Raw genomic sequence first — 24,756 nt, 5'->3', positions numbered from 1 at the left:
GTTATAAAACAACTATAAAACCTAAGCCTGTACTCGCACATAGTTATATTTGTTCATGATGACATGTTCGTTTCAGTAGTTTCGAGAACATTTGTTGGCAAACCACCCAACATATATTTCTTCCTTGTTTTGAAGAGTTTCTCAAGATCTTTAGATCTAATCTATTAATCCAAGTCGAGTTATTTATTGACATTTCTCTCCTGCATGGCAAGATATCTCCTCCAGTATCTCCTGAACAACTGCTACTTTGAAATTATTGGGAATTATTGAGAATTTTATTGTTAAGTGGAACATTTCTTACGCTGACGCCTTTAAAAATGTACCATAAAACTACTTCTTTGTAAAGTATTTTCAGTAAAGTAATCTGCAGGAGTGTTTATTAGGTTCACTTCTCAATTTGTATTTTCAAATATTATTGGAAAATTCATCATGGCCAAATGTCAAAAATATTGTTCTAAAGAAATTAGTTGTTTATTTAACAGACTGAGAGAGATTTTAAGTGTAAAGACAGACAACATTCAAAAGGACTGATAAAACCATCCGTCTCAGGTGATACAATCACACGTGAACAGTGCTTAATGCTTTATCGTAGTAATATCCACCTTTTTCCCAGGCAGCGAAATTATCCATTATGCTCAGCGCGTTCTTCCAATGCGGATGCAACAGACTTCCCCTTTGCAGCTTATTCCCATTACCAAGCACTTTAATATCACTAACAACAGTCAACAACGGAAGAACAGTGTTTACTTAACGTAAACATTTTCTCACTAATGTCTGCGTATGGACATTAGGTTTCGACAGCAATCCCGAATAGATGAGAATACAATCACACACATTTGCATGGTAAACTTACTGGACTCTTGCGCTCTCTGCACGCACCCTGTGTGTGTGTGTGTGTGTGTGTGTGTGTGTGTGTGTGTGTGTGTGTGTGTGTGTAAAAGAGAGAGAGAGACACATACATACAGTACGCAGAGAGAGAGAGAGAGAGAGAGAGAGAGAGAGAGAGAGAGAGAGAGAGAGAGAGAGAGAGTACACGAATATGATGCGCTAGATTTCATTGCGTTTCTTGTTGTGCACTTCAAAATGAAAACAGCCAAATCCCGGACATTTAGGGAATCTAGAAATCCCACCGGATGCTTCATTAAGGTTCTAAAAAGAGGACATGTCCGTGAAAAGGGGGTGTATGGTCCATCATAGGTTCAATTTAAAAAATCTTCCGATTTATGGCATTATTTCTGCATTAACAAGTGCCGCCTTCAACTCTGTCTCTCCCTCATTCACATACACTCACAGTGGGAGATATGAACCTCGTAAAGATATAATACAAAATATAAGGACCTTGGCTTAAATGTTTTTCATCTTTGATATCTTCCAAAATGACAGACATCATTTGGAAATATCTGTCAATGTTTTAAAAAATAGGCAAGTGACAGAGAATTAGTTTAATGCAACCTCTGATTATTACATCTGGTTTGACTCGAAATGTTTCAGTATTGACAGCTTTTGTGGGGGCTTATTGTTGTGACATTCATTTTACAGTAGTTTTTAAGCCATGTGTAGTTGTTATAACTCCCTATAACAGCGCATATTCATCCAGTAACAACTAAGCGGAAGTCTCTCGCCGTAATGGCGACACCCATAGAGAAGTCAGGAAAAAGGTGGATATTAGTACTAGGTGTAAATGGTGATCTGTCTCACCTGACCAATTGTGATTGCATCAACCGACACGAGGAAACAGCCTATTGTGTTCAACTTTATACAAAAGAGTAGTACCCACTGAGGTCATTTTTCTAAGCTTTATTTCAACTGGTCGATCAACAGACCAACAAGTGTTGACAGGCTTCAGTTAAGCATGAAATGGTGGCAATGACAAGAATCTCTCTCTCAAATCTAAGAAACCTTTCCTCAACCATATTGGGGTATGAGGACATACACACCATCAAGTGATGGCTTGAAGTTGTATTAGTGCACTGTACACCATGCCAGCAAGAAACTGTCTGACATACATTTTGTAAATTCAAATGAGATTATGGTTACAATGGACCATAAATTAAGTAATGACAAATATAATTTTCTTACACCTTTATATAAGTGTAAATATATGACTTTTTGAGACTGGGTGAGTGTATGTTGTTTTTTTTTTTACAAATTCACAGTATGCCCACCTCTTCAGACACTACTACACCACTGGCCATAAGGATGGACACCTGGCGCTGAATTACCCCAAACAGCAGGGAGAGGAGCCGGAGATTCCAGTATAATAGCTCTTTTAACTTTTTTTTTTGTTTGTTTTTTTTGGGGTATTCTGGCATTAAAGGGATTGTTCACCCAAAAATATTTGGATCTTCAGAGTTCTGGCCATTGTATTGTATGGACCTACAGAGCAGAGATATTCTTCTAAAAATCTTCATCTGTGTTCAGCAGAAGAACGAAGTCATACACATCTGGGATGGTATGAGGGTGAGTAAATGATGGGAGAATTTTCATTTTTTGGGTGAACTATCCCTTTAATGTGCATTCATTGGACAGAAAATGAGGAGTGTTGGGCACAAAATGAGAGGACAAATTGATTTATCAAAATGGACATTGCAAGAGTAAAAATAGATCACTTTATTTAGAAAAGTTGGGAGGCCCAGAGTATTATACAGGAATGGGGACAATACATCATGATAGTACAAGATGACAAATTCGTAAGAAACTGTACGACTTCTACTCGCATAGAGAAAAATAATGAACCAACAAACGATCCCAGATAGCTTACGCACACCTTCAAGATGTCTGTTTCATCTGAAAAGCATTGCATTCTAATTAACATCTGTTAAACATCTTAAAATGATCATATTTACAAATATTCTAAATCATAAATGTTTCAAAGACATCTAGTAAATGTCATATTGATATCCGAGAGGAAAAATCTTATTGACGTATTGCAGATTAGCAAACAACCTAAAAAAAAATATGTCTTCCAGATGTAAAATACACATCTTGGTGATGTAAGTGTGCTATCAGGGCAATGTTATGATTTTTATTATAAGTTATAAATTTAACCTCAAATCCACACCTAACCATCAAGTCTAACCCCCTATCCAAACCTTAAAAAAAAAAAAAAATGTTGGATAGGAGCCTAGCTAAAATGTGATGCCTGTATTATATCCATTTGAAATTCTCTTTGCTGATTGGTCAGTTTGTATGGGAATAAAGTTGTACCTTTTGTACGAGCCAAGTCATACAATATCTTACAGTCTTATACAAATTATGAGTTTTTGTGAGCTGCAAGCCCCCAGTGTAGTTTTTTTTTTTGTTTTTTTTGTATTCCTGCGCTAACTGAAGTACCAGCTGTTGAGATCTTTAACTACTCTGTAGTTCTTATTTTTTCTGATATGTTCACAAGCCCGACAGGCATGTTCAAGACCAAATGCAGATGCTCTTGAAACGAAATGTTCTCTCCAGGTAAAATACTGCCTATACATGTTCTCATTTTGGTCCATAAAATTGAGATGATCTGCCAGTTCTTTGGGAGAGGGGAAGTCATCTACATGGATGAAGGCTTTGCTCGGTATGAACTGCTCATAGTTCTCTCTGGGCGGGCCAAGAACAACAGGAACCGTACCAAGCAATAGAGGGTTGTACAGTTTTTCTGTAATGTAGTCTCTATGAATGGAACTCTCAAATGAGAGGTAAAATTTGCAACTAGACACCACTTTTGAATATTCATCACCATTAATGCGCCTGTTGAAATGTCCTCCAAAAGCCTCCACGTGAATGTATTTCGATAACTCAGTATAGTAATATGAACGCTTATGGTGTGAATTATAGTTACTTACTATCCAGCAGACTAGTTTATCCTTTTGTGGGATTGTATATTTTTTCTCCTCAATTGTGGCCTCTGAGAGCCAACCGTAAGGTACCTGGACATCAGAATCCCGACGATAACTTGAAGTCAAATTAAACAGATCCTTCAGCTGGGGAATTTGTGGTGAATTGGCTGGAGACTCCATATTCATCCATATCCATTTCTGAAATGCTGGTCGAGGTAGTTTCGGCATATTAGATAAATCCCACTTGATATCTCTATGATGAAACCATACACCATGTGCTTGGTTATACATATCTTTGTCATCTGTTAAACGGCAGCCTTGAATATTAAAAGCCGAACTGCAGGGTCCAAAGCCAAAACTATATCCAAAAGGCCACATCCAGATCAAAATAATGGTGTCTGGATCGTCTCTCTTCGCTGTTGCCACTTGTTTTGTTGTTTTAGTAGTTGTCATCTGTTGTCTTTCCAAGATGAAGTTCACAGTGCAGGTGTTGTTTTCTATATGGGTGTAGTTTTGCATCTTAAAAACACTGAGGCAGATTTCTGCAGTGACATTATTCATGTGGATGGGAGCAGCAGGACATTTAAACCAGCTTGTGGTTGGCTCGTAATTCACATACAAAATTGCCGTAAAACATGCAAACAAAATGACGGCAATTATTATGCTCTGATTGCTTTTGGCAGAAGTTATGGACATCATCATTTACTGGTGAAGGAAGAAGATATAGAATTGTTTGATATTTGGCTTCAAGGATTTGTTTAAAATTAAATAAATGAAAAACCTCTAGTTTTGTGTCAGAAAGTTGTGGTCCAGTCTGTTTAGTCCAATAGGTAATATCTAAGAAAGTAGATGTGTATATTTAGAAGCTATAAAATCACACTTTCTAGGCATTATGTAGGCTATTTCTTGTTATGGACCAAAATGTGGTCCAACCTAATTATTGCTTTCCAGAGGACCAACACTTTAAGACACAAAAGAGATTCGAAGTGACTTTTGCAAGCATGCACCGCAGAATATTAAAACCTGGATTAATGGGACATTTTACTCTCACAAATATGTCAAAGAAAATGGTAAAACAAGCATTCTCCTAGAAGTCTGCACCCTTTACATTAAGGTTCATAACAGTAAACCATCATTGTAGTATAACATACTGAGTTTCAGAGCGATTGGCCTCACCAGCGGTATAAAACGGGTGGTTTAGACTATAAATTCTGATTGGATGAGCCATACCAAAGTGCTCTAGCCTTTGTAAAATGCTTATAAAAAATAATAATTAAAAAAACACCACATTATATATAAATATGCCAATATACAGTTGATAGGCTATACATTGCTTGGCAAGTGTAAACCACATCAAGCTAATGAACCATATTCATATCATATATTTTAGTTGTAATGTGCAGTGTTTGACATTCAGAGCAAAAATCAATAAATGCAAATCAGCTGGTCTCTTAAAATAAACTCAAAGTAAAATAAAAATCACAGTAGACATTTGTTGTGTATCTTTTTCCTATTCGTTTTATATTAAATCACAATCAACAGAACTCAGATAAACTTACCTCTGTCTTTGTAGTCTATCAGAACATTTCGCTGCCCATGGGTTTTTAGAAAGGTACACCAATACCTGTTACTCAAGTCCCTCCCATGTTTGAGGCACCAATTACATAAGAAGTTGGAAAAAAGACCTATCAGGTTTTGCAGTGAAATCATAGTCAAGATATTGTCCCCTTGCAGGAAATGAAATGGTATATTTAGGAGCTACATTTATGTGAACAGATCATATAAAAACACTATGAAACTATACTGAGGGAGTGGCCAAATCTGAAACAGGTGATTTTGAAAGTTGTTCAGCTCATAGCTCAGTGCTCTCTTTTGATAGAACTCTAGAATTACAGGTACAAATTTTGTTTTGAAAAAAAAAAAAAAAAAAAATTCCAATTCTAAAATCTGATTGGACGAGTGAGTTATAAAACAACTATAAAACCTAAGCCTGTACTCGCACATAGTTTCTACCTTATGCAACAGCATACCCCTACAGTTAAAAACACAGCCTCTCATGGGGTCTTGATCTTGTGGTCTTGGTCTCAAGACGTCTCGAGACCATATTTAAACGTGGTCATGGTCTGCGTCTCGGTCTCAGCCTATACTCTTGATGGTCAAGACCACTGTGTATTTACCAGTGCACTAAATGTGATTATTATTTCAGCCATTAATTGGCGCTGCATCTTTACCATTGCTGAGAATTTGCAAGCACAGTCATACCGCATGTGTCAGCAAGCACCATCTCTCACCACATGAATGAAAGTGCAAAAACTATGGTTTAACAACACAAGGCAAACATGAATGATTTATGATTACATCTGCCATGTAGAAGCCGTGACTTCACTCGGAGTAATCGCATGACCCAATAAGTTTGCAAGGTGTTCTTTAGTAGGGGTGAATGATTATGACTAATAATTAAAGATTTTTTCCCCTGATATTGTAATCGCTATTAATAAGATCTATTACTATAATTTTATTGCATGCCATATTTATGCAGCTACACATCCCAAACAAGTTGAGAACTGTGTTCCTAGTTCATACTATTTATTCATTAGTAGCCTATATTAAGACAGTGACCAAACGGACAACTTTACACTGTTCCTCTTCTTGGCAGCATGAAATAAAACGTATTTAAATTGTGATTAAATTATATACAGAAAGCGAGCAAAACGTGCTCCATTTATAATCACTGAAGCTGTCAATCACTTTAGTTAAACGCAAGCTCACTGAGTTCTGCACTCTCCCCAAAACTCTCATTATAATCAATAAAGCTGTAGTAATTGCACAATAAATGTCTTATTTACATCGTTTTTACTCCTTGCTTGAGAGTGCGACAGTAAGCACGTACAGAACTCAGTCTGTGAGCAAAGGCTGAGCTGGGGACTTAAACGCCTCTGCACTCAGCTGACATGTCTGTGATTTAAAAAAAATTAAATAAACAGTATTATTTTGTTACAATAATAATGCATATGAAACACATTTCTCAATTAACCATGCTTTTGGGAATTCAGACTAATTTCAATCAGTTCTTTCAAAATATAATTTTCAGTTATTATGAAAATAATATTTGATATATTTCACATCAGCATTTTTCTTGCTTTGTTTCTTCACTGTTATTTTCAGTGCATAACTTTATGCATAGTTGTTTGAATAGTTTAATAGTATACATAATTATTAGTGTACATGCAGTGAAAATCAGACTAATGCCATGCAGACTTCAATTGTTGTGCACTAGCCAACTCAAGTCACTTCACTTTAGTTGTATTATTTTATATATATTTGGATTACGAAGGCATCTCGTAAAACTGGACTGTTTTCTCTATATAGCAGTCTGGAAAATGTCAGAGCCTGCAGTGGTAAAATTTGCATTTGAAAATTCTGAAGATGATTCTCAAAATAAGAAACGGAGAGCAACCTGCAAAATATGTCACACATTAAGTGAAGCACGTGGTACATCATCATAATTCAATAGATAAGTTAGTCACATTGTCTTTGACATGTTTTTTTTATATTATTTCCTATTTGCTAGACAGCTAACTTTCTTTAACATATAACAATATTAAAGTAAATAACCATGCCTACCAATCTGCAAACTCTATAAAATGAAATTATGTGAAATGATATTTGATTTCATACTAGTGATGACTATCATCACAAAGCAATTTAGGCCAGCCACCTTTTAAATGAAAATGACAATTCTTATCATATTACAATATTTGATTTTTTAATGAACAGGGGTATTATTCAGAGGTGGGGTCTTGATCTTGTGGTCTTGGTCTCAAGACATCTTGAGACCATATAAATGTGGTCTTGGAGGGCCTAGTCTTGGTCTTGGTCTCAAGGGGTCTAGTCTTGGTCTGGGTCTTGGAGGGTCTGGTCTTGACTACACCACTGCTAGATGTACACCTTGAACATGAGTCTGGACATTAAACCTTTTGGATATCAGTCCACTTGGATTGGTTTAATCTGATTACTCCATAATTAAAATCTAGGACTGAGTCCAAATATGCATGCTTCCCTACAATATAGTATGACAAAAAGAGTATGCCAATGGAGAAGGGTGTGCGACTCATCAGCATTTATAAAAGAGTAGACGAGAAGTATCTCGATGACCTACTACATCCAGTGAGATTCTGAAGTGCGCATCAACTGGACACTGTACTATACCATAATGCCTTTAGAGCTAAGATGTCACATTCAAAACACTGTTTTAAAAAACTGCAAAGAACTGCTAGTCGGGCAGCTCAACTGTCATATATATATATATATATATATATAGCAAGCATATATAGCAAGAAAGTTGTTCCTTGTGGTTAAATTGCGCTGATTTGACGAATCCAGAGTAAACTATTTTAGCGGCTGTTGTTATTCCATCATATACAACCACAATTCCAAAAAAGTTGGGACAATATGGAAAATGCAAATTAAACGAAAAGGAGTGATTTGTAAATTTGATTCTCCCTGTGCTGAATTGTATTTTATTTATTTATTTTTCGAAAATATACACTCATTTTTAAATCAGATGATTGCAACATGCTCCAAAAATTTAGAACTAATAACAATCTGATGAATTGAAATAACAAGGTGAAGTTAAACAGGTGAGGCAATCGTGTTATAGTATAAAAGCAGCCTAGAAAAAGAGCCTAGTCCTTCAAGAGCAAGAATGGGCTGAGGCTTGCCAATTTGCCAACAGATGCATCAACAAATAATCCAGCGCTTTTAAAAAAAAAAGAAAAAAATATGTCCCCCCCAAAAAAACTGGAAGGATTTTGGGCATTTCACCATCTGCAGTGCACAATATAGTTATAATATTGGAATCTGGTCAAATGTCAATGTGTAAAGGGCAAGGCCGAAATGCACTTCTGAATGCGCATGATCAACGATCCCTCAGATGTCACTGTATTAAAAAGCGTCATACATCTGTAATGGATATCATGATAAGGGCTTGGGAATACTTCGGTAAACCATTGTCAGTCAACACCATTCGCTGTTGCATCCACAGATGCAAGTTAAGGTTTTACTATACAAAGCAGAAGCCATACATCAACACTGTCCAAAAGCACCACTGACTTCTCTGGGCTCATCTCATATGAGATGGAAAGTAGGTCTCACGAGTCCACGTTTCAAATAGTTTTTGGAAAAAACAGCAGTTCTCCGTGCCAAAGAGGAAGCGCTTTTCAGCGTCAGGTCCAAAAGTCAGTGTATGTCATGATATGGGAGTTTGTCAGCATTACAGAAAATCATGCTTTAACAGAAAATGAAACTGTAATATCTATAAAGTCTTAGAGTCACCACTGTGTAGTATGATTAAATATGATTGTAAATTGTTTATAAAAATAAATAAATAATAGTTGTATTTAGAACCCCAGTGAGCAAGCTGAAGGCAACTGTGGTAAGGAACTCAAAACTCCATAAGATGTTGGTTAATAGAGAAAAATAGAGAGAGAGAGAGAGAAACCACAAATATGATGCGCTAGATGGCATTATTTCTGCATTCACAAGTGCCGCCTTCAACTCTGTCTCTCCCTCATTCACATACACTCACAGTGGGAGATATGAACCTCGTAAAGATATGATTAATACAAAAAACACGGACCTTGGCTTAAATGTTTTTCATCTTTGATATCTTCCAAAATGACAGACATCATTTGGAAATATCTGTCAATGTTTTAAAAAATAGGCAAGTGACAGAGAATTAGTTTAATGCAACCTCTGATTATTACATCTGGTTTGACTCGAAATGTTTCAGCATTGACAGCTTTTGTGGGGGCTTATTGTTGTGACATTCATTTTACAGTAGTTTTTAAGCCATGTGTAGTTGTTAACTCCCTATAACAGCTCATATTCATCCAGCAACAACTAAGCGGAAGTCTCTCGCCGTAATGGCGACACCCATAGAGAAGTCAGGAAAAAGGTGGATATTAGTACTAGGTGTAAATGGTGATCTGTCTCACCTGACCAATTGTGATTGCATCAACCGACACGAGGAAATATCCTATTGTGTTCAACTTTATACAAAAGAGTAGTACCCATTGAGGTCATTTTTCTAAGCTTTATTTCAACTGGTCGATCAACAGACCAACAAGTTTTGACAGGCTTCAGTTAAGCATGAAATGGTGGCAATGACAAGAATCTCTCTCTCAATGTGAGCAAGGGATGACGTGTAAACTGACCCCTGCTGGCGTACAGTAGGCGATTAAGGACAAGTATAATCTAAGAAACCTTTCCTCAACCGTATTGGGGTATGAGGACATACACACCGTCAAACGATGACTAGTCAGTGACTTCAGTTGAAGCCTAAATTATTCATGTTTGCCTGAAATGATTCACTATATTACACGCTTTTTACAACGTAAAAATAGATTAATACCTAATATCACTACCATATCTTGCTATTTACTGTAAATACACAAATGTTTCATTCATGTAACTTATTTTCTTTCAAACCCTGTACCGAGACGTTAATTAGTAAATATAAGGCATAAAGACAGAGAAGTTAAAAGGGGCAATGTTTCTGCAGTGTTGTATCTCATCTATTGTCCATTTATGAGAAAGTAAGATTTCTGCAGGACTGAAATGTTGCATAATTTTCCATATCAGCTAGATATTAGAGCCGATGACAGACTCCATGACACTCTTTCAAAAAAGCATGGTAAAATGTTGGTAGTCCATCTCTCGAGTTCAGATGGAGAATGAATTACCATGGAATTTATAAACAGCAAGATCTAGCAATTTGCCACTAAACAAATCCAGCCCCAAAGAAAGATAAGCTGGGAAGCGGTCATCAGTGATTTGACAAATGATTTGCTTCTTTCAAAAATGAAAATTCGTATATCATTTACTCACCCCTAGATGTGCAATCGCAAACACAAAAAGTAGAAAGTTAGGGACTGACAGCCTCAGTCGCCACTCACTTTAAAGGCATCTTTGTGCCATATGATGAAAATGAATGGTGACTAACGCTGTCAGTCCCTATATTCTGTCAAACATCTCCTTTTGTGTTCAATAGAGAAATAAAGTCAAGCACACTTAGAATGACATGAGGGTGAGTGAATGACAGAATGTTAATTTATAGGTGAGCCATCTCGAAAAACAATGATAATTGTGCGATTAGGGTTTGAAATGACTGGTAAAGGTTGTTACCATATATCTGCAACAATACTACATAGAATAAAAAAACAATTCCAGAACGCTTTGTTATGGTCCTGTCATCCGAAAGGCAGATGCATTATGAATAAAAAATAAAATAAACAACCCAGAAAGAATGCAATACAGAAAGCAGTGTGCAGCTTTACATGCAAATATGCCCAACTTCTTCATTGGAGATCTGTCCCAAACAGCAGCATGCATTGAACTTGACAAATTAGTTTGAAAAGTTACAAGAATCGATAAACCATTAGTGTTGATACTCAATATTTAGTTTCAGTAAAGGTTGTTTAAAGTCCAGTGACTCTCCCTCAGGATACAAAGACAGTCTTGTATGCCATGCTGCCTTACAAAACCAGTCCACAGGCCACACATGGACAAGGTCTGCTCTCAACCAGGTCACAAATGTAAAGCAGAAGTTTTGCTTACAACCAGGTCACAAATGCAAAGCAGAAGTTTTGCTTACAACCAGGTCACGAAGGTAAAGCATACATTATGAAAAGGATGAAGCTTTTCCAACCAGAAGTGTAACAGGGAAATATTATAGGGAACAATCACAAAAGCCAGCATTCACATTGCAGATAGGGTTACAGAACAAAGTGTGAGAAGTAGTGACTAACTTCTTTAAACCTGCTCGACTCATGGTTTATCTTTATAACAATCAATAGTCCATTGTGACTGAAGCACTTGAGACATGCTGTTTGGGTAATGGTAGTGTTCTCTTGGCACTTTTAGACCTGTCATAACTCTTGTTTGCAAATCTTAACGTTCTCTGCCTTTGGAGAGGGTAATGAAGTCCAAAAACCCCCTGAGAGAACTTAAAGGTAATGGCTGTTCCCTGAAAAAGGGGTACGTCATCTAAAGCAGTTAGTTTTTACAGTTCAGTTTACACTCAAGACGCATTCTGCTCGGAGTGTCAAACAATATTCACAGTGCATAACATGGGGTAGTGTATTAAAAGAGAAACAAAAAACTAACATTTAAAGAGCTATTTCACCCAAAAATGTAAATACTGTCATCATTCACTCACCCTCATTATGTTCTGAACCTGTTTTGACTTTTTTTTTTTTCTTCTGTGCAAAACCAGAATGATCGCCTCAGTCAACATTTAATTTCAATGTATGAAACAATTATGCAATGAAAGTGATCAGTGACTGTGGCTGTCAGTCCCTAGCAATCTGCCCAACGTGTGCCATGGAGGAATGAAAGTCATATGGGTGCATGAGGGTGAGTAAATAACAGAATATCCATTTTCAGGTGAACCATTCCTTTAATATGTTGCCTGACGTGGTAGTTAAGACATTTTTCTGGGACCCGCTTTTCCGTTTCCTTCTCAATTGCTTCGCACTACCTACATCCAGGTTTGGACATTACGCTCTGCTAGCTCTCAATGCATGTAAAATCTAATGTGCAATGCTACCTAGGAAAAAGTTATTGGTGGTGGAATGCAACACTTCCCGTAAGTCTCGCTCTTGGTCCACGAAGACAAAAAGTGGTAATGAGAGAGATGCATTTGACGTGAAGGAATGTTATCCAAAGGGGAATGGTTGTTAATAAGGTGCAGGCTTTGTGAGTTTAGTTGTGCATGTGAGATTGTCTGCTTATGAACGTTTGGGTCAGCGTGAAGAACCCTCATCGCTGATGCAGCACAAGCGACCGGTCACAGTGTTTACCTTCCCACAGGTGGTAAAGGAGGAGCTCCTCTCATTACTGCTAAACAAATAGAGACAGGTGTCAGTCCAAGATCAGTTTTAACTGGTCACAACAAACCACGACATCCAATATCATGGACAGTACCAAAAACGACTGCCGGAAAGGAGCTGGGTTAACTCCTGGTACAAGCATTCAGCAAACCTACTGAAGTTGAATTTTTATTTTTTTTATCCCCTTTTCTCCCAATTTGGAATGCCCAATTCCCACTACTTAGTAGGTCCTCGTGGTGGCGTGGTTACTCACCTCAATCCGGGTGGTGGAGGACAACTCTCAGTTGCCTCCGCTTCTGAGACTGTCAATCCGCGCATCTTATCACGTGGCTCGCTGCGCATGACTCCACGGAGGCTCATGCTACACTCCGCGATCCACGCACAACTTACCACGTGCCCCACTGAGAGCGAGAACCCCTAATCGTGACCATGAGGAGGTTACCCCATGTGACTCTACCCTCCCTAGCAACCGGGCCAATTTGGTTGCTTAGGAGACCTGGCTGGAGTCACTCAGCACGCCCTAGATTCGAACTCACAACTCCAGGGGTGGTAAGTCAGTGTCAATACTCGCTGAGCCACCCAGGCCCCCGTGAAGTTGAATATTTAAAACGTACAGTACAGGTATCAATTGATAGAAAAACAGTGATGGAACAAAAAGTCACTTAATCAGCAGAACTATTAAGAGAGGCAGAAGTACGATTAATTAAATGTATTTGTTGAAAACTAAAATCTCAAAATGTATTTTGTTTTGAACCAAACCGCAAAATCCAAATTTGTGACAAATTAATTTCTATTAATTTTCAAGTAATTTGTAATTGCTGGATTAGAATTAAATGGGTTAAGACATGAGGAATCACATTTTCCTTGATCTTTTAACATGAGTTCATTGTGTTATAAAAGCATACTGTACGTTTCAGAACTCAAAACTTCATCCTCAATGCAAGAGTTTTTGTTGAAACAAAGCTGCCGAAATGACTTGCTCTCTCCTTCCGCCACATTGTGATGTCACACTGGTATACACTGACAAGAAAAAGTATGTGAACCCTTTGCAATTAGCTGCTTTTCTGCATGAATTGGTCATAAAATGTGATCTCATCCTCATTAAAGTCAGACAAACACAATGTGCTCAAAGGGATAGTTCACCCAAAAATGAAAATTCTCTCATCATTTACTCACCCTTATGCCATCCCAGCTGTATATGACTTTCTTTCATCTGCTGAACACAAATTAAGATTTTTAGAAGAATTGCTCAACTCTTTTGGTCTATACAATGCAAGTGGATGGATGCCTTCAAAAATCACATAAGACTGCATAAAATTAATCCATACAACTCCAGTGGTTAAATCAATGTCTCCAGAAGCGGTATGATAGGTGTGAGTGAAAAATAGATCAATATTTAAGTCCTTTTTTACTATAAATTCTCCTCCCTGCTCAGTAAATCTCCACTTTGACTTTCACATTCTTCTTGTGTTTTTGGTGATTCACGTTCTTCATGCATATCCCCCCTACTGGGCAGGGAGAAGAATTTCTAGTAAAAAAGTCTTAAATATTGAGCTGTTTCTCACCCACACCTATCACTTCTGAAGATATGGATTACTTTTTTGATGCCTTTATGTGTTTTTTGGAGCGTCAAAATATTGGCACCCATTCACTTGCATTGTATGGACCTACAGAGCTGAAATATTCTTCTAAAAATCATAATCTGTGATCTGTAGAAGAAAGAAAGTCATACACATCTGGGATGGCATGAGGGAGAGTAAATGATATGAGAATTTTCATTTTTGGGTGAACTATCCCTTTAAGCTAATAACACAAACTAATCTTTCATGTCTTTATTGAACACAGCCTATTAAACATTCACAGTGCTGTGGAAAAAGTGAACCCTTGGATTCATAAGTGGTCGATCCTCCTTTGGCAGCAATAACCTCAACCAAGCGTTTCCGGTGGCTGCAGATTAGACCTGCACAACATTCAGAAGGAATTCTGAACCATTCTTCCTTACAGAACTGCTTCAGTTCAGCCATATTTTTAGGAAGTCTGGTGTGAACGGCTCTCGAGGCCATTCCACAGCATCTCTATTGGGTTAAGATCTGGGCTCTGACTGTGCCACTCCAAAAGGTGGATTTACTTTTTTTGAAGCCATTCTGTTGTGGATTTACTTCAATGTTTCGGGTCATTGTCCTGCTGTATCACTCGACTTCTACTGAGCTTCAGCTGGTGCACAGCCACTCTGACATTACCCTGTAGGATATCTTGATAAACTCGGCAATTAATTTTTACCTCGATGATGGCAATCTTAGTTCCATCAGTCCACAAAACATTTTCCCAGTAGCATTGTGTAGTGTCAAGGTGGTTTTTGGCAAACTTCAGGCGCACAGCGATGTTTTTGTTGGAAAGCAGCGGCTTCCTTCGTGGTGTCCTGCCATGGACACCATGCTTGTTTAATGTTTTCCGTACAGTAGACTCATGAACAGAGATGTTAACCAGTTCCAATGATTCCCTTCAAGTCTTTAACGGTCACAAGCTTTATGTGGTGTGCCTTTTCAGTCATCTTGGCTGGACATCCACTTCTAGGGAGAGTAGCCACAATACTAAATCGTCTCCATTTATAGACAATTTCTCTAGCTGTGGACAGATAAATATCTAAGCTCTTTGAGATAACTTTGTAACCCTTTCCAGCTTTATGCAAAGCAGCAACTCTTGATTGTAGGTCTTCTGAGATCTCATGGGGTGGTCCAAACCATGGTCCACGTCAGCTCCGTATTTCATATTGTGAATAGCAAGCTCAAAATGTTTGAGGGCTTTTTGTAAGTAGCTCTAATCCACACCTGCAATCTCGTTTCTTTAACAGGATGTCAGGTTTGCAAACTCCTGACTCTAATTAGATTTTGTTGACGTCATTTGCCAAAGGGTTCACATACTTTTTCCAGCCTACACTGTGAATGATGTATTCAATCTGTACAACAACAATACAATCATTTGTGTCATCAGTTGAAACAGACTGTGTTACATTATTGTAATTTAGATGAAGATTAAATCAGATTTTTAGACAACTTTGTAAATAAATGCAGGTAATTCCAAAGGGTTCATATACTTTTTCTTGCCACTGTACATTTGGATCTGTCCGCTTCCATAACAAAACATCAATGCCTACTTTACCTTATCACTTCCATAGCCCCACCCTGTAGTGCTGAGCAGTGAGATGGCAAGGAGAGAGCAGGTCAGTCAAGAGCAGAGAGCCCATCATAACAGTGGCCGTTTACTGTCAAGTCTTTAAGGAGAAGCACCACCAAAACCGAGCACTTCTGACAGAGGGTGGTCATGTTTTACAAATATATGACTGTTTTTTTGTGCAAAATAATTTACTATTATAAGTGAACCTTATGGAACACATTAAAATAAAAAAAGGCCTGTCATGACCCCTTTAAAAAGAAATAGCTTCAGACTGATTTGTTAATGAATCATTTAGATTACATGTGTACTAATTTACCTGATTCATTGAAAAGAACAGACTCAAAAGAATGATTCATTCACAAACTGAACATCACTATGGCTTGGGAGCAAGTTTTACTCTACACAAGAGTCAAAGTTATGTCTAGCCAATGAAAGGCTTTAGAGCAGAGCATTATTAGAAATAGCAACTTGGGGAAACAATTAAAAAAATTCCCTGATATTTCCAGGTTTTCTATGATTATGGAATCCTGTAGATCCAACTTTTGTAGGACTTACCTCTGTTGGCTTTGCTTGGGTATATCTTAGTGAAGTGTCTATACTCTTCTGGAGGAGGAAAGTCGTCCAGAGGATGAAAAGAATACTTGGACTCGAAGTCATCTATTGGAAGAGGCGTACGAAAGATAAGAACTTCTCTGGGATGTTCAAGGACATTTCAAGCTCAGAACAGTGACAAATGTACGAATGATTTCAGCTAACAAATTGATTCTGCTTAGATCAGGAGAAGTACATTTGCTTGTCTGATCTCTTAATTATTTAAGCAGACTATATTTCTATAAATATGCCTGAAAACCACCAGATTGTCTTAAAGCCATTAAGTCGAATCATTTGATGTTAAATACTTAATCAAACCCTATTTCACAACATTAATCCTAACATTTATGGTTAATTAACTAGAGCAGTATTTTTGATATCTATCATAATATGACACTGCAGTAAGATAAGGAAGAAGCCTCTGTAAATTAATCTCTGATTCTCAAAATCTACCTTTGTGTCTTATCAAAGGGAAATTATCTTTTTGTTTGGAGAAAATATTTGAGAAACATTAGCCTATCTCTAAATGATGTGAGGATCTTGAAGGCAGGTGAGACTGCAGGTGGAGGTAAGAGTGAGCTTGAAGGACTCACCTACAAAGGAACGAGAAATGGAAGTGTGTCCATTGCGGATGGGCGGGGGAGGGGGTGGGGGTCCGGCTGGTGTGCGGGAGGGGGGAGGAGGGGGCTTGCCTCGGCTGGGAACATCTGAGGTGCTACCTCGGTAAGGAGGTGGCGGCGGCAGAGCATCCCGGCCATTTCGAGATGGCTGTCCAGGAACTGGAGGAGCTGGTGTACAAAGGAATCACATTTAAAACATAAAACAAATACAAAGTAATGCAAAAACATTACGAGTATAAAAGTGGGCTGAAATTATGGTTTGTTTAAATAGATCATATTAAGTCAATGGAACTACATTTCTAATTAAAGGCTTCTATCTAGCATTTGATTGTGATTCTAGAACAGCCATTTTGGCAAAACCTGTCCGCAGGACACCACCTATGCAAAGTATGTAACAGTTTATTCGTTAGGCAAAGAATGCAACGCTCTAAATGTTAGGGAAAAAGGTTGGGCAAAACTATGAGAACTTGATGAAGACACTTGTCTTTAAAAAGTTCTATATAAAATAAGATTTAAGCCAGATCCTAAAGTGTGGGATTCTGGGTACTGTAAACAGTTTTAATCATTACTGCAAGTTTTGCATTCATTACATGGGACAATTGCATCAACACCTCGTTGGACGCTTGTAAAATTTAGTGTGAATACAGTGACCTGTGTCATGCTATTTTCGTTCACACAGTAAAGGATGTGCCACATTTGCTCAACTTTGGCTAAACTGGATGAAACAATTAAAGCTGTTGGGTAAAACTCTATTTTTTCTAAAAAAATAATTTATCCACTGGAAAAAAAAAAAAAATCACATTAAAAGACTTTTCACATTAGACTGTTAAACAATTTACTTTTATATATTTGAGACCACCAGCACCTAAAGACAATAGACCTCACCTGCTCCCCGTCCCGGAGGCTCTCGTGCTGGAGGCGCGGGTCTGCCAGCTTGTGGGGTGGGTGATGGTGGGGGAGGGGGGGCATGCCCACGTGTTGGGGTGTGTCCACCCACTGAAGGCTTCTTACTGAGCGAGTTGTGCCGCTGGGGCAGCTCAGGGGCCGCCTCGTTCACAGGACTGGAGGGGCCATTTGAGACCCCGGACTGCTGACGGTAAGGAGGTGGAGGCGGGGCCAGGGAGGAAGAGGATGACGAAGAGGAGCGGCTGCTCAAAGGAGACGGAGGGGGTTTCACTGGCGGAGGAGGTGCTTTTTCACGCTCAGGTGCAGGCGAGGGTCCTCTCTGCCCTGGAGTTGGCGGAAGGGGCTTTTCTCGGTTGTACGAGGCTGCCGCAGCCTTCTGCGGTGGAGCCGGCGGAGCGTTTCCACGTCGAGACATGGGGGGTGGAAGAGGGGGGGCAGAAGAGCTGTGCTTCATGCCTGTAGAGGGGCTGCTGCCTCCACCGGGGGACCGGGAGAGATCGGGCAGGGACGGTCTCTGGGAACAGCTGGACTCTGGAGGAGAGTTTTGCTGAGAGGGACTGTCAGTATCGTCGTGGGCACCAGGTGGGCGTGGAGCAGCTGAACGAGTGCCAGGTGGATGAAGTGCAGACCTGCCTACGGAACCATCTGCAACATACGGTTCAACTGGGGGTATAAACAATAATTAAAGCCGAAGTGTGTAGTTTCTGCACACTAGTGTTTCAAATAGGTTTCCCCAAACACTTCTATCTTTTTGTAAGATGAAAACAGATGGTCCTGCCTTAAACTCAAGCCATTGGCTGAGCCAAAATTGCAATATTTAGCTGAGAATGCTCAAAACAGAGCAATGCTTCAGGGAAATAAATTTACGGATGGCTTATAGTTGCACTGTACGATCATTACAAGTAAGCTAATAAAATGATTGCAACTCAACTCAATGTATCTTGTTCATTTTTTATTTATGTATTTGGCAAGTAATCATGTAATAAGCTGGATAATGAGCAGTCATACAGTCACTATTTACAAAAACAACAACAGAACACCAAAGCAAACCAGAGGTGGAATTTAGCAGTTCATTGATTTCTTTCTTCGATTGCGATTCACAAATAAATATTGTATGTCCTTGTATTTATTTATTTGGTTAGTAGCTGTCTTATAAGTGGGATAATTTACAGTCAGCCAGCTGCTATCCCAAAATAAACCCCTTCAGGGTGATACAAGATCTTTATCACCCTGTTGGGGTTTATTTTTGCTAAATAAATGGCTGACTGTAACATTATCCCTTACATAACGCTACTTCCAGCTTGTGAAATTATAGCAGTGCAAAGCTTAAAAATTGCAATTTCGCTGTCACTGTCACCTAATTAAAAGTAATTCCACAGAAGAGACATTTTCTTTGACAAGAACCAATCAGTCCTGATTGAATATTTTTTAAGTACTCAGCCGATAGTGCAGATAATTGCTTTTATAGGCCAATATCAATGTTTGGCTGATACATGGGTGAATCTCTCATTTTTGCAAACCTTTACAATAGGGTGAAGTTCACTGCTAAATGCCTCAACATTTATTCAAGTCCTGAGCTTTTTCAAACAATTTTTTAGAGAACAAATTACTCACAATCATGCAGCATTAAATAGACCAAAAATAAAATTTTTAGAAACAAACAACATACCTCCAACAGGTCGCAATTTTGGGACACCACCCTGAAACAGCCCTCCCACTGGCTGCACTGGTGCAGAACTTCCTGCACTGGTGGACATGCATCCACTGCTTACTTTCGGCTCTGAGGTACCACAAAAGCATTCGTTGATGATGCATTCTGATTTGCATGTAAGCAAATATTATTTACATGCTAGACTGTTTGCTTATTAAAGCACACAAACTAAGTGCATGAAAAAGGGGTGAGCCTATCAATACATTCACCTCTCAAGGCAAGACTGTTCTCAAGTCTGTTTTATGGACACTTACTCTCAATCATAGGTGCACTCCTATCATTGACAACACCCACGTTCTTCAACTTGGCCCCTTTACAGATATCAGAGAGCAATGCCCCTCTGCCCTTTGCTTCATCCCGGGTCAGCTTGGGAGGGGTAGTATTTGCCTGAGGAAAAAAATCCACAGCCACTTTATGAACACTGGCATACTTTAACATGAAAGATGATTTAATAACAACAAATTAGTGGTTGACCGATATATATCGCTGAGGTCGATACATTTTCCCGTTTGGCCGATTTGTTTCTTGAGGGCACTGAGAATCGCCTGCTTGCAAGTGAAGCGACTGAGACATGTAAATGACCAAACACAGTTAGTTTTGTTGTAACGTGCCATTGTGTTACTACAATAATAGACCAGTCTGCAACAGTCTCATTTAAACAGTCCGCATATCAGAGCCGCGGCAGGTGCGTTTGAGCTCGTAATGTTAACGTGCTCGTCTGTTTCATTCTCCCTCTCTCTTCTCAACAGTTCCCTGTAACTTTAACTTTCTTGTCTAATGATAAAAAGGCAAATATCAATAAACCTAATATCATACACCATCTGCAGATATGCACATACCTCATTTAAACAGATGTAATAAATCAACCTCTCACAACTTGAGTAGATCCAGCATCCTGTGGAGTGCTCATATATCTTCCTCTGAAGCACGTATTCTATCAGTCTCTCCTCAGCAGTTCCCTGTAACTTTTAACTTTTTTTCCTAATGATAAAATTGGTGTGCTATTGGTTTGATTCAGTATTTTTTGAGAAAATGCGATTGTTAATGCGCACAACATTCATGGTTGATGGACTACTGTGTGTGCTGTTATTTCCTTCTTCCTAATATATTAACAATTTCTTCATGTGCAAATTACTCAAATTTGATGACTAAACAAAAATCAGAAGAAACTGCTATCTATCATTTAAAATACAATTTAAATTAAGTTTAGTGTGAAATTGAGTAATTACAGTGCTAAATAAGTGTATTTATTATTTAGCAATTTTATGTTTGTTATTTACTATATTAAATTGTGTGATATATCGGCATTGTATCGGCCACCCTGCTCTCTGGATATCGGCCATTAAAAAACCCATAACGGTCGATTATTACAACAAATATCATAATCCTCCTGAAATGCATCAGACCCTTCAAAGTTTTTTATTCTATGCATTCTGTTGTTTCCATTTGTTACTTGGGTCTGTACCTCCACCAAGAGAAATTGCCTGTGAATCTTATACCAAGTACTTCACCAAATGCATCCTTCAGGGCACTTGAAATAATGACTACTTTAATTTCTGTTTTGTAAAAGATTTCAGTGCAGGCACTAAGCAGATGGAGCTTAAATTTTAGGCACAACAGTACAATACTGTTGTTATTATTATATTGTATTATGCCATAATATATTTCTATAGCAAACAATCAGAAAATTTTTCTTCATCCATCCAATCCAAGAGTACCAACATATCCCTTACATTTAAACAATGTGTTGTATTTTGCATTAAAGCACATGACCGATCAGAATATAGTAGTGCCCGACCGATATATCGGTCGGCCGATCTTAGCCTTTATATCGGTATCGGCGTATATTTTACCAATATGCACAGATATGAAAACTTTTTTTCAGAACACAATGCAGAAAACAATGCTTTAGAATTGGTGTCATTACATAGTTTGTCCAGCAGAGCGCGCTTCGACTCCATTGTTTACAGAGCTGACTCTGAATTGACGGTGGCTCTGCAGACAGGGTGGAGCCAAGCGGTCTCTTCTCAGTAAGCTGCTAAGTAGTTTGTGAAATACATACTGGAAAGTTATTAAACAATTACCCCATCATTTACCCTTTTCAATATAATGTTAACCCTGTCCCTGACAACCATGTCACTCATGTTTATCTTTGCTATTGTTTGCTATGTTAGCCAGCTAGAGTTTGTCAGTGCAGTCAGTAATGTAGGAGATTGAAAGGTAAACATCAGAGCACCTTTTTGCAGCTCAGCAGACAATGGTGCAGTGGTGGATTGTATCTGTTGAGTGTTGATTTCATGCTACGCTGTTACCTAGTTGGTCAGATGCAATGCTGGTCCATCTTTTACTCTCCGTGACAACGAGCTTACAGCTAACTAGCTAATCGCGTAGCTACTTTCATCCCTGAGTGGATGCTAATGTGTAAACATGTATTCACCAAACTGTTTTGTTCAGGATTCCCAGTTTGGTACCTCCTTCAACCGAACAAATCCAGTCGTGTCATTTATAAAATGTAATATTTAGAAGTCTGGTTTTCCACTGTTGAAAGTTTCCCCTGAACTTGTATAGCAGAATACGGTGTAACACCGCTGCTGCTGTATTTCCTCTTGACTCGGCAGGTGTAAATGCTTCTTGTGTTACAACCTGCCAATAACTGACTGGCAGTATTAAAATAGTCAGCATATGACTGATACTAAACAGTACTGATGTTTATTTAGCTATTTCTTTTATTTGAATTTATTCTTTATTTTCTCAGTGTTCATTTCTAGAATTTGTTGACAATGTATAATAATAATGTCAAATATTCTTTGATAAAAATATTTAAGAAAGCAGCCTTCTGAGTACCTTTGCATAGTCATATCACTGCAAAATCGGTGAAAAATCCACATAGAAAAGGTCTGTTTTCATTCCAGCTCAAAAATTAAATATATCGGCCACCATATCGGTCTCAAAAATCCCTTATCGGTCGGGCTCTAGAGTATAGTTTTCATTCAAGAATACAGTTTAAGTTTTAACAGAGCCTGGAGAAAATTTGCACTGCACTCGGTGTAACTTTATATTTATAAGTAAAAAGATTTGCATGGATTTGCATTGCTGTATCAGGATGCTCTTGGTGAGCATAGGCCTTTACACTGTTGTAAGAATAACCCTACGGACACTAAAACACTTTTCCTAGAAGCCCCCCCTACTTATAAGAACGTCTTTTATATATATATATATATATATATATATATATATATATATATATATATATGTGTGTGTGTGTGTGTGTGTACAACACATGTTAAATAACAACATGTTATGTTGTTGCAGAAATTACATGAATTTTTAAGATCTAAGAAAAAGAAACTCACAAGCCCTTACTTGGCCACGCGGCAGCCAGCGCACCTCTGCTAGAAGCAAAATATGTTTCATTCTCACGTAGTTGTGCAAAGAGGTTCTTGTTGGCAGAGCTACAGCTGCCAGTGTGTCTAGGTCTTTGGACAGTTTTTTTATTTTTATGTTGAGATTTTTAGACCTCGCTGAGTTAGACGATTATGCTGACTTGCTGTATTGCGCATTTTATAGATGTTAGACTGCTTCAAAGCATATGAGGTTTCGCGACCCCCCGCGAACCACTGCACTCCAATACTCACCTGTCTTAAGGTGGGGGCAGGAGGGGGTCCCCCAGGGGGTGGAGGGGGCGGGGGAGGAATGGGCATCCTGGATCTGTGTCCGGTCTTCGCAGCTGAGTTCGTGCCACACTTAAAACTTCATGAAGACAGTTACCTAATGAAACAGAAAGCATAAACCCAAATATTTACAAGTGACAGCCAGTGAAAGTGGTGCACATAAATTCTCAAATAGATATGGGTCAGATACGCGATCCATAAGGTGGGTGTCATTAAACAGATGGCAGATTTTAATTAATGGGACATCGCAATGAATGATCAGCCTCTTATTTAACAGGTAAAAAAGATGGCTACAACAAAGCTCAGATAACGTCAGCTAGTTAGATATATCACTTTATTTCCTTGAACCCCTGTCTGTTCCTTCCCAAAAAGCAAACAAACAAAAACTGTTTCCACCAAATTCGCCATTGTTACTACAGTCAAATCATAATAGCTTTATATTGGATCTCTTTCTAACAGTGCAAGAAGCTTTCAGAATCTTATTACTTTTTTTGATGGCAGTGGTAGGCAACACGAAGCAATTTATTGCGATGTCAATATCTGCAGTAAATATTGTCGGTGGAAACTCTGTTATATATCTAGCTGGTATGTAAACAAGACGGCCTGCAGCTTCCAGTCAAGAAGAAACATAGTATCTCATTTTATCTGAATGCACCATTCAGCACATTCCACAACGTTGACTAACTAATCATCAAAGTTCGGAGTTAGACGAACACTTAAATCGGTATGTAATTTTTATTTTGACCTTTATATGATCGTGAATTGGCTCAATTGTAGCTGTAGCTTAGCAAGGCCTCGCGCTTGGCAGGTGCATCCGTCACGTCAAGACGTTTCATGGCTAACTTGTCGACTGTTTGGGAATACAATATTCTGTCGGTCGAGCTAACTTGCCATACAATGTTTATTCGAAGGTAATGACACAATGTTTAAGCCTACTTTTCTCTGCAACGTCCGATGTTTTCGCAAACCAGTATCTCCTCATACATGATATCTCGCGCGTCAATCGTCTTCATTTGCTCCTCCGTTCGGAACGGAAATTACGTCATTCTACGTTTACGTCGTATAATAAATAAATAAATAAATAAATAATAAAATTATAAAATTATTCTTATCATTGTTACACAAAAACAATGTTTAAATTCACACAATCTAAATATATGTATAATGCCTTAAAGGGGCAGTTCACACAAAACTTTAAATTCTCTCATCATTTACTCACCCTCATACCATCCCAGATGTGTATGACTTTCTTTCTTCTGCTGAACACAAATGTAGGTCCAAGCAATGCAAGCAAAGGGGTGCTAATATTTTGAAGCTCCAAAATCCACATAAAGGGATTGTGATAGTAATCCATATGACTCCAGTGGCTAAATC

General features: G+C 38.4%; 2 protein-coding genes across 7 annotated transcripts in view; both read right to left on the bottom strand.

Annotated features, from left to right (window-relative positions):
- LOC127420956 (4-galactosyl-N-acetylglucosaminide 3-alpha-L-fucosyltransferase 9-like) overlaps positions 1–5,430 on the bottom strand; it is an 85,236-nt gene extending 79,806 nt beyond the window's left edge. For 3 of the 5 annotated variants that reach the window (XR_007893907.1, XR_007893906.1, XR_007893905.1), the window contains exon 1: positions 2,768–4,848. Coding sequence is in view for 1 of the 5 variants with exons in the window: in XM_051663611.1 (XP_051519571.1) it covers positions 3,321–4,520 (1,200 nt within the window). In the remaining 4 variants the exon portion in view is untranslated. Of the gene's footprint in view, positions 1–1,782; positions 4,849–5,377 lie in introns of those variants that run through there. The other 2 variants (XM_051663611.1, XR_007893908.1) reach the window with 2 other exon arrangements.
- LOC127420955 (WAS/WASL-interacting protein family member 2-like) overlaps positions 1–24,414 on the bottom strand; it is a 46,796-nt gene extending 22,382 nt beyond the window's left edge. Inside the window, exons 1-8 of one of the 2 annotated variants that reach the window (XM_051663609.1) lie at positions 24,319–24,414; positions 23,347–23,479; positions 19,966–20,098; positions 19,670–19,780; positions 17,980–18,663; positions 17,068–17,262; positions 16,439–16,540; positions 5,378–12,716 (exon numbers count right to left, since the gene is read on the bottom strand). In XM_051663609.1, the coding sequence (XP_051519569.1) occupies positions 12,676–12,716; positions 16,439–16,540; positions 17,068–17,262; positions 17,980–18,663; positions 19,670–19,780; positions 19,966–20,098; positions 23,347–23,412 (1,332 nt within the window). In that variant the 5' untranslated portion in view covers positions 23,413–23,479; positions 24,319–24,414 and the 3' untranslated portion in view covers positions 5,378–12,675. The remainder of the gene's footprint in view (positions 1–5,377; positions 12,717–16,438; positions 16,541–17,067; positions 17,263–17,979; positions 18,664–19,669; positions 19,781–19,965; positions 20,099–23,346; positions 23,480–24,318) is intronic. The other variant, XM_051663610.1, reaches the window with a different exon arrangement.
- Positions 24,415–24,756: the final 342 nt, after the last annotated feature.

This window comes from Myxocyprinus asiaticus, chromosome 30, assembly GCF_019703515.2.
Source record: "Myxocyprinus asiaticus isolate MX2 ecotype Aquarium Trade chromosome 30, UBuf_Myxa_2, whole genome shotgun sequence".
In the NCBI taxonomy this organism is placed as follows: Eukaryota; Metazoa; Chordata; class Actinopteri; order Cypriniformes; family Catostomidae; genus Myxocyprinus; species Myxocyprinus asiaticus.
Note: the sequence above shows the minus strand (reverse complement) of the source record. Positions and strands in the feature narration are given on the sequence as shown.